General features: G+C 36.9%; 1 protein-coding gene across 2 annotated transcripts in view; it reads left to right on the top strand.

Annotated features, from left to right (window-relative positions):
- Positions 1–675: 675 nt before the first annotated feature.
- abcc1 (ATP-binding cassette, sub-family C (CFTR/MRP), member 1) overlaps positions 676–10,727 on the top strand; it is a 50,815-nt gene continuing 40,763 nt past the window's right edge. For both annotated transcript variants that reach the window (XM_055024509.1, XM_055024510.1), the window contains exons 1-7: positions 676–829; positions 4,913–5,089; positions 7,266–7,394; positions 7,988–8,125; positions 8,277–8,402; positions 9,129–9,190; positions 10,179–10,310. In XM_055024509.1, the coding sequence (XP_054880484.1) occupies positions 782–829; positions 4,913–5,089; positions 7,266–7,394; positions 7,988–8,125; positions 8,277–8,402; positions 9,129–9,190; positions 10,179–10,310 (812 nt within the window). In that variant the 5' untranslated portion in view covers positions 676–781. The remainder of the gene's footprint in view (positions 830–4,912; positions 5,090–7,265; positions 7,395–7,987; positions 8,126–8,276; positions 8,403–9,128; positions 9,191–10,178; positions 10,311–10,727) is intronic.

Genomic DNA, 10,727 nt, shown 5'->3' with positions numbered 1-10,727 from the left:
AGTTAAAACATAATGAGTTATGTTAATCAGCTATCGTTCGTATAGATTTTCTAAATGAATCTGACAGAAAATGCTTTTATTTTTATATTTGCAGTCGAAAATATTCTGTTGGAGCTGGCGAAAGAGTGGGGCAATGTCAAAGGAGTGTCGGATACAAAATCTAAATTTCTAACTTGTGATTTTAGACCCCATCTATCTAATCGTTCTCTGCAGTGATGTAGCAGAGAAAGTTATCTCCACTCCCTGTGGCATAACATAATGACACATTTTAATAGATCTATTTCTAACTGTAGATATTAAAGAACGGGACAAAGTAACCCATCAAATACACCGTTTGCTTGAAGGATTCCGTTTGTGTTTTTATTGTTTATGGAACAGATTTGCACCAACAACTGTGCCTCAGTTTTGTCGTATTTGTGCACACTCTTCGACAATGCGAAGTGACTATTTTTTTTTACCTTGATAGCATATTTTTGCCGTTTTCCCTTTCAAGTAGAATAAAATTATCAAAACGAAAGAAGACAATGAATTGAAAAAGTTAAAGACGTATTGTCTTGGTGCACTCCAGTTGGATAGTCGGTCTAAAGCCGAGATATTCTCGGTAATACATATTCTTTTTGACAGTAGGTGGCAGCACCTTGCTTTTCTCACTACTCAAAAAGAAGAAATGAGAAAACAACCTTCTGCTGTACCTTTAGATTAGGTTTACTTTCTGGTTACAAAACAGCTGCTGTATATAAAAAAACGAAGAAAAATTGTGGGGAGCTGAACGTGGTGGCGAATGGGACTGGAAAGGTTCTGCGGAGCGGACAGTTCGGATCCGTTTTGGGTACGTTTCTTTTCGTTCCCTCTTTATTTTCTGTCAAAATCGTCTGCCGGCCGGTCGGCTGTTGTTAGCCGCCGGGTTGCTCATGCTAACCGACTGTTACCATGGCCCCGGGAGTTTGATTTGGGTTGTCCTGACAGAGTCAGTGCTGGTCTTTTTTTTACAGAACGTAGCTTCTCTAAGCCATATACTATAGTCTCCACGTCTATGTACTACTTTACTTAACAGAAGTTAATGTAGTGTTCTGGTGTCAGTGTAGCAGAGATTGAAGTCTATGACGTAACTAACCCACTGGATCGGGACAACTGACTGAACCAGGCACATGACACGCACGCACGCACGCTATAGGCCCCAACATACTCAGGCGCACTTCCGTCGAGAAGGACCTCGCTGCAGAAAACAGAAAGGGACGGGGACGGACCACTGTCCGACTCGTACCTTATTTGAAAATGGGACCTTCGGAAGTGAAGGGGGCGCTATTTCCTATGTTAACCGCGGCCTCCCGTTTTTATTTTCTTTTGAAATCTGTGATATATTTTTACTTTTAGGGAGGAGTTTCGCTCTCAGCACGTATTTGAACTTTTTTCTTTTATTCACTTCAGCGCAGCTCACAGTTTTTAACAAATTTTGTAGCTTTCAGTGTACTTCTAAATCTGCTCTTTATTCGGAGCTTTTCGGGCTTGCCACTGCCTCTAAGTGGCGTGGGGATGGTAACACAACTAATATAATTACATTACTAAATTAGATTACCACAAAGTCTTTATTATTTACTTTTAATTTCTGCGTAAGGGGCACCGTAAAAGATAAATTATCTTATAAAACACCATATTTTTTAATTTTCTTAAGGATCTAGAGCAATTTAATGACATAAACAATATTTTTATACATTATAAATAATATCTGCATATCTCCAATTATAAGAGGAACAAAAGAAATAAGGAGACATGAAAAACAACATGATCAACTCGAATAAAAATACAATCAGCAATATATATGTAAGAAGTTTAATTGAGCAAACCTCAATAACAAACAAATGAACTAGGTACATTGAAGAATAACAACCCAGGTTATTACAACCAGGCTTGTTAAAGAGACACAAGCAATAATTCACATTTTACAGTACCATATATATTATTCTGAGAGACTTTTTGTTGGTAGAGTCTTATATATAGTAAAAAATTGTTTCACTTGATGACGTCCTCTGAAACTATTTAGCCTATCAAGGTGGAAATTTTCCTTCGACTATAAAAGGATAAATGATAAATACATTCATATTCATAGAATCACATTATCAACAATTTGTGAATAGAGCACAAATACTCAGCATGTTATAGGTAAATGTCATCATTTAGTTTGGTTAAGAATAATTATTGCACTGTCAATAAATGACTTCTAATAGATGTTCTTAGTTGCCAGTGGAACACTGTAATGTCTTCAACTGATAAATAAAAAGGATGGATGCTCTCTGCTGAAATATTTTTTGCCATCTTCCATGTTCTTTCAGCAAACAGCTGAGACAGAATTGGTTTAGGTTTCACTACTATTTACCTGCTGTTATACCTGCCATTGAAAGTATTCTTAAAAGATTGTTATTCTGCAGCTCGTGACCAAACCAGCTGAGGAGATTAAAAGTTAAAACTTGAGTCAAAATGTTGTTTTAACTTGAGTTGAGTTTAAAACTCAAGTTAGAATATTAAGTTTGAACATTTTAACTAGGTACACTGAAGAATAACAACCCATGTTATTACAACCAGGCTTGTTAAAGAGGCTTCTTAAACAACCTCTATCTAACGAGAGGTTGTGCACAGCCTCAAGTTGGGTAACAATTTGGGTAACCCCAAGATCATTGGTCTTCTTAAAAGATGGAGTCTCTGAGAACAGTTCTTTAAGATATTGGAAGTGTTTTCAGCAAAGTAGAGCTGACTGTCCAGGAATGACATAAGGAATTTAAAATTTGCCACAGTTTCAACAAGTTGGTCATCAAGTGAAACAATAATCACTTCCAGGTCTTGTTTATCCAATTTAATTTGCTCTATGTCCTAAAGAAAATGAAAAATTATGGTGTTTTATAAGGTAATTTATCTTTTACGATGTCAGTAATGCCAGAATTAGTAATAACTAATAAAGACTTTGTGGTATTCTGATTTAGTGATGTAAATACACTAAAGTTGTGTTATTACCTCCACGCCACTAGAGGCAGGGCTAAAAAGTTGTGACTAAGGAGCAGATTTAGAGGACGCTGAAAGCTACAGAAATTGTTAAAAACTGTGAGCTGCACTGAAGTAAATAAAAGAAAAAAAGTTCAAATACATACTGGGAGCGAAACTCCTCCCTAAAGGTGAAAATATGTCACAGATTTCAAAAGAAAAGAAAAATGGGAGACTGTGAATAATATAGGAAATAGCGCCCCCTTCACTTCTGGAGTACAGTGGTCCTGTTTCCAAATAAGGTCTGAGACGGACAGTTTCACAATCCCTTTATGTTTGCTGCAGCAAGGTGTACTTGCTGACGTCACAGCCGTGTTGGGATTTGGTGGCTGTCCACCGTCAATCCTCTACTGCATCCATCTGAACCATCCAGGGTTGCACAGCAGTCATCAGTGAACAAGTCTGTTTAAAAATGAATCTTCATGTACGGCTGGGCCCACTGCGACCGTTTCTGTTTGTGAGCTCTGGTTAGGGGGCACCGAATAGTAGGTAAATGCACTGGAGGATCCTCCACCTTGAGGTTCCGGAGGCACCAGCAGCTTCAAATAACTGTTTGCTGCTTTGTAAGAGCATTTTAACAGCAGGATCGGGGGTGATCGGTGATAAATAATGACAACACGCTGTTCTGCTAGAATAAATGTGTCCTTTTATTCCGGCACAGATTACAGCAACTTCATTCACACAACAAACAATACGCAATGCTTAGATTCTTTCAATCCACTCTTACCGCGACACAGTGAACCGGAGAGCCGACAGTTCAGGGAAGAGCTGCAGCAACACGTAATTGGGCGTCCGTACGTAACCCACAGCAGAGAGTCTACTCAACAACGACACTACTCTGACTCTAACTCAACAATGGAATTTTTCTGCTTTATACTCATTACCAAAACAACCTCGAATGAAAGAAGGGAATGGCCATTTCCCCTCTTCCAGACGGGTTAGCCAATCAGAATGCTACTTCCCTGCCCACCGACCATGAGCTCATTCCATGATTCAATCAACATACAGAATAAGTTCCACTTGGCCTCCTGTGGTCCATGTCTGGACCCCTCATTGTCCATGGGCTCCAGAGGTGACGATCATGAGCTCAGAGAGTTATCAATTAGCATACAGTAACCAGTTCCTTTAAAATGTGTTGAAAATGTATAAAATGAGCATGAAACATACAATTTATCAAAGAACATAGAAAATTAATACATCAGAAACATTCCTCATTATGCCTGTCTTTGTTCTGAATCAGCCACAAATCTCTTCACAGTACGACAACGCTTCAGTTTTTGTTAAATATCTTAATGTTTTCATATCTTATCATACGACACTACACAACCTGATGATTTTTGTCAGCAGAAAGATCCTTTCTCTTTCCCATATTGCTTGAAACCTGTGGCCTATTTAAAAATGTGGAACATCCTTTTAAGTAGATTCCCTTTAATTCTAATCAACCAGCTCTCTGAAATTAATCATAGTGATTGAAAGAGCCCTGACACACAATACATCTATACAATACATCTATAAATTTAATAGCACAGCAAAAAAATTAAATCTTTATGACACTTAAATTCAATTTGCATAATAATTTGGAATACGGTGTAGAATGGCATGTCCTCCCTGACCTGTCCTCTCCTGAGTGAAATTAAAGCTGCAGGATGTAACTTTTATTAAAAAAAATATTTTGCACATATTTGTTAAAATTGTCATTGTGTTGTGACAGTATGGCATGAGAAATAATTTGTGGAAAAATTATTTACTGTACCTTCTCCAGTGCCATCTAGAAACAACCAATCAGAGGAAGGAGGATTATTCATAGCCAAACTTTTTACTGCTTTTAGGTTTTACCATGCCCTTTTCCAATCTTTCTTAATCCATTTGTCTCCCACAGGATTGGAACAGTACGTGGAACACGTCTACTCCAGACCTAACCCAGTGTTTCCAAAATACCATCCTGGTGTGGGTGCCATGCTTTTACCTGTGGATGTGTGCCCCCTTCTACCTCCTCTACCTCCGCAGTCATGACAGTGGCTACATATGTATGAGTCACCTTAACAAAGCAAAAACTGTGAGTGATCATTAAAGGCTTTGGTCTTATTTTCTGCTCTGCTTTTAACTAAGTTAAAAGTTTTTTTAAAATTTTAATTAGAAATACTTTTTTAAACTAAAGTTACATGTACAGTTTTGTGTTTGCATTACTGCTAATATGGAAATACCAGTGGGCACCCTGTTTTTTTTAAAGTATTTTTTAAGTACTTGAATTAAAAAAAAACATCCAAGATCTACATGTTGATTTGGAATACTTTTGCACACAAAAGTATGCAAAAGCATAAGTACATAAGTATGCATACTTTTGCATACTTTATATCTGTAATTTCACACATAAAAAAAAAACGTTTCAGTTTTTTATGTGTAAAAATATTTTGAATAATTTTATTTCTACTGCACAATTGTATGCCACTTTTTGTTTCATCAATATATTCTCAATGAAACATATTTATGATTGTGGTTGTAGTGTGGCAAAGTATGGAAAAGTATGAAGCGGTATGAAGAACTTGTCAGTTTAATGTATGGGTGTACCAACACCACCCTTACATTGGTTCAATCAATATAGATTATAGATTTATAGATTATGCAAATCTATATAAATGTTTAGATCCATACTGTTGAATTTATAAATCTACAAGTAAATAGATAGTAATAAATAGTAAATAAATACAGAATCCTTCTCTTCGTCGCTCCTGCCATAGAGTCCAGCTCCACTCCAAAAATGTAGCTGGGCTGCAGATGAGTCTGTTCAGTCTGTTGGTGTCCTCTACCCTCAGCCCACTGCCTCAGTATACATGATAGCACTGGCAACTACAGACTCATAAAACATCCTGAGCAAAGTACGGCAGATGTTGAAGGACCTCAGCTGCCTCTGAAAGTAGAGGGGACCTTTCCTCGATACAACATCTGTGTTCTTAACTTGGCTTGTTTTATAATCAATATGCATTCCAGATTAATTACTGTTTTCAGCTAATGAATAAAATAAAACTCATTATTCCCATCTCAACAACAAGATTTTGACGAAGAAGCAACTGCTGGTCAACATTTGTGGTATTAGTATTGAGACAACTTTGTTGTAGTTTCCTAATGATTTTACCGAATCTTTACCATCTTGTCTTATGTCCATGGGCAAGACTCTTCACCCACCTTCCCCATCAGTGGGGAGGCTCAGTGTTGCCAAGAGCATAGCTGCAACAGTGTGCTCCAGGTCAGCTGTGGCTACATTCAAATAGACAAATTTGCATGTTTGACTGTTCAAGAAGGATCTTTCTTAAGGTGTCCCCAGCTGTGGGAAAACACCCTCTCTTTAAAGATCGACAATCAGTCAGAAAATTGCAGTCAGTTCGCCCATGAAAATTGGTACTCCCTAAATTCAATCAAGCATAGTGGGTGATTGATAACCACAAGTTAAACTAAACATGGCAAAAGTGGTTGCATCTGACATGGGGGGACGGATCTTCTCAGAGTATCGCATAAGATGTTACAAAAACAAATTTCAAAGTCAGTTGAGCACCCAAAATACCAAAAAATGTATGCATTGTATTTTTAAAATTTTTTGCAAAAATGAATAATGAAATAACAAGTAGATATCGATTCTCAATTGAAAAACAATTGAACAAAAGGTTCAATTGTTCTTAAATACTTTTGTGCTTTGCTTTGGTCTACTTCTGGGAAGTTTGGCATGAATCTTAAATGTTTTCCAACCGTCTCTCTGTTAAATAGTAGAAGAAATTGGTACTATATTGATGGTGTCCTAATTCAGACCGTATGCTCTTAGACAGCATGTTTTGATTGATGCAGTCGATCAGTTAATCATGTTTTAATTAGTACCACTACAATCATTACTATTTTATGATTACATTCAATAGAAGCAGTAATAGGAGGGAGTTGCATTTTGGGTTTATATATAGAGGGAAAACAATGCCATTGTGAAATTAGTTTTTTTTTTATAATACATGAGGTCAGAATTTTCTAGAGGTTAAATTATTTTTATCATGTCCTAATATGTAAAACCTTAAGGGGTTGTCTTCTCTCAACTTTTGGCCCTAGAATGATAAAATGAATTTTGTTGCTTTCAATAGTGACTATTTAATAATTCAGGGAAACTGTTAACATTAACGTGGAAGCTGTTTGATTTAATTTCCCCAATTTTAGATTTTGATTTTTCTGAAGTCCAAAATTGTTCCTTTTTGCAGGTGGTAGGTTTTCTATTGTGGGTCGTCTGTTGGTCAGATGTTTTCTATTCTTTCTGGGAAAGGAATCACAGTAGCAGCTCCACTGCACCCGTCCACCTCGTCAGTCCTACCTTACTTGGCCTCACAATGGTGAGAGATTATTTGACCTTTATCCGTCATCTCCCTGTGAAGCAGAGAAAGTATTTTGTGGCTTTCTAATTAAAATATTCTTGTTTTTGTTCTGTATTTTTTATTTAGAATGGATTGCTATATGTTTGTTTGAAATTTCATAGAAACATTTGGTGACACTTTGTTTGATGGGGTGTGCATAAGACTAACATGAAAGCTTCATAAACATGACATAACACTTGCTGTGAACATGAAGGAGTCTTTATGGATGTCTGACTGTTGTGATGAAGTGTAATGACATTTTTAATTCAAAGGTGCTTTAAAAGTTGTATTATAAGGCCATTAAAATGGCCAACTTTGAGTTGTGTTTTTATATGACATTTAAGGCAAAGTTGGCACTTTCAATGGACTTTCGATGCAACTTTTAGAGCAACAAAGTTGCATTAAAAATGTCATTATTTACCCAATTACACTTCATAACTACAATGATGGACATTCATGAAGACTCCTTCCTGTTCATGACAGAGCATGTCATCTTTATGACAGTGACATGTCAGCCTTATGCACATCCTGTTAAATTCATGTAAATGTGCTTTAATTTGTGTATGATTCAGCTGCTGGCCACCTTCATAATTCAATATGAACGACTAAAAGGGGTGCAATCCTGTGGAGTTCTTCTGATCTTCTGGCTGTTCGCTCTGCTGTGTGCCACGGTCTCCTTTAGGTCAAAGATCCTCCAGGCGCTGAATGAGGTCAGTTTAAAAGATTGTACACTTTTCCTACCAGAAGATGAATTATGCAAGGACATGTTTGTTGATTTTATTTATACAGTTAAGAAATTACAGTTACTGTATCACAAAAGACCATTGTTATTATTAATTATACTTTCTTTTTCTCTTTTAGCCAGAGACTGTGTGCATATGGAAGTACATCACCTTCTACATTTACTATGCTTTTCTTCTGGTCGCTCTGGTTCTCTCCTGCCTGACTGACCAACCACCGCTTTTCTCCCAAGCTACCAAGGAATTGGTGAGACAATCGCACACAGATTAAGGAATGCTGTAAATACTAACCTACACTGCTATTTCACAGCTAAATTATGCAACACTTATCACTTTATATTTGCTTAACAAAGGCAACCAAAGCTTTCTCTGGCTGTGACCCACATGTGATGTTGTGGCTTCATTAATTTTACTTTTTACTAATTTCTATAGTTTATTGAAAAAAAACTTTAAGAACTTCTCAGAAGTTTAAATGTTTTATTACCAAATAAATCATATTTTTCTAAAGATCGATGTTTTCATTGTTGATTATTGTCTTCCCAACTTAAGTAGATCTCTCTCACAAGGTAGATACTAACTTCTGAACAAAATCCTAACCGACTATGACCAAGTGTTATCTTAAAGCTTGAACGTTATCAAAGCTTGGTTGCTGCTGTTTCTTCTCCTTCTTTCCAAGAACTGGCAACAGCTTCTAAGTGGGGGTAAAATCCTAGAATTTTCCTGAATGTTCTGATCCCTGAAACACTTTGTTATAACTTTATCTTCTGACATGATACACCATGCTAGAAAATCTACAGATTTTAAAAAATGTAAGAAAGTTTGCAAAACATTATTATGGCATTGAAAAACATTTTGACACGTATTGCAAACTTAAAGCTAATCAAAAATATTATCAAAGTCTGGTCTACTGAATCCAAGTACAAACAATCATCACATACTTTCTAGTTGTAAAGTGTAAGGTTTCCTCCCACAGAATCCTTGTCCTGAGCCTGGAGCTTCTTTCCTCTCTAGGATAACCTTCTGGTGGATCACAGGGTAAGCACACAGAAAGCATACCAGTACTGTGAATGTAATGCTAACTTGTTGGTTTTCTTGCCGTTGCAACCACCACCAGCAGTCCCAACAGGGTGCCCTGTGGCACCTTGTTGTCTGAAGGCACATTGTCAGTTGCCTGAATAGCAAGTTCTAAAAATAGCAATAGCACTGCCAAAATAAATATGTAATTAAATATTTTTAAATTGAAGTAATAACATTTGTACACATGTAGAATTTAAATAAAAATAAATTATAAAATGTTTAAAATAAATTACATAATGTATAAAACATAGTCTTCTTTTCTAGGGTTAAAGTTCAGAATTATGCGCAGATGCAAGGGTGCCTGCTTACTATCAGAGGGCAGCAGGGCCTACAGCTGTATGGCTGTATGACTGTACATAACTTGAGTTTGTCCTACAAGCAAAAAAAAGAAAGAAAGAAATAGAATTTGGATTTTTTATATCAATGTCCCTATAGGTGAGCCTATATGAGTGATTGGCACCAAGGTGAACTTCACAGATCAAGTCAAGGCATCGCATGTGAAGCAGTCAACACGCAGTGGCGCCAGCAGTCTGATTGGTGCACGCACTCTGTTCAATCAACTATGAAAAACTATAAAAGCTTTTTCTTTCAGGAATAATTCTGTCCTGCCAGTAAAATGCCCCCTGCAGAAGAGATGCTTGCAGTCTGGCTTATTTAATAATTGACAACATTTGGCGGGGGACACGCATAAAGCATGGCGCCTGCCAGGCCTATAATATAGACTGGGGCAAACCCTGGACTAAAATAAATGGTCAGAGGAGTGAAATGTGTGCAAGTGATTACTGAAGTACACTAAAACGAGATAAATTATTCAGTAAATCTGAACTGAGAAAGAAATTATATTCACTACTTTTCTAGAGACTGGTATAATGCAGGATAAAGAGGGATGAATAATTTATACCTTTAGATCATTTGTGTTCATTTTTGGAGTCATTTTCTCTCCCAGGATGATGATGGTTGGATACAGACGGCCTCTGGAAGAGAAAGATCTTTGGTCTTTAAACCCTGATGACTGCTCTCACAGAGTGGTACCACAGCTGGTGCATCGCTGGAACTCAGAGTGCCAAAAAGTCAAGAGGTCAGCAAGATAAACACTGAGGTTCAACTTTGTAAGCAGGACTACTTTAGTAATCTCTGCTGCTTCTCTCCAGCCATTTTTTATTAATTCAACACATTCTACATGGTTTATTCAGTGTCTTTCAGTAAACGTAAGACATAATTTTCCTTAATTAATTAGTTCACATTCCCGCAGGACAATGACTCTAAACATACAATGGAATTGTTTAAATCGAAGAAAATTAATGTGTTGTAATGGTTCACCCAGGTTCAAAAAGATTTGGGGCAAAGTCATTCTGTAGATGTTTAAATCTAGTACAGACATACCTCAAAAGACCTGCAGCTGAAAGATGATCTTACAAATTACCGACTTTGTAGTTGAACACAACACTCTTCCAATTTTTATCTTTGATAATGTTTTGAAAACCATGCATCATTT

Source organism: Poeciliopsis prolifica, unplaced genomic scaffold, assembly GCF_027474105.1.
Source record: "Poeciliopsis prolifica strain line A6 unplaced genomic scaffold, Auburn_PproV2 SCAFFOLD121, whole genome shotgun sequence".
NCBI lineage: Eukaryota > Metazoa > Chordata > Actinopteri > Cyprinodontiformes > Poeciliidae > Poeciliopsis > Poeciliopsis prolifica.
Note: the sequence above shows the minus strand (reverse complement) of the source record. Positions and strands in the feature narration are given on the sequence as shown.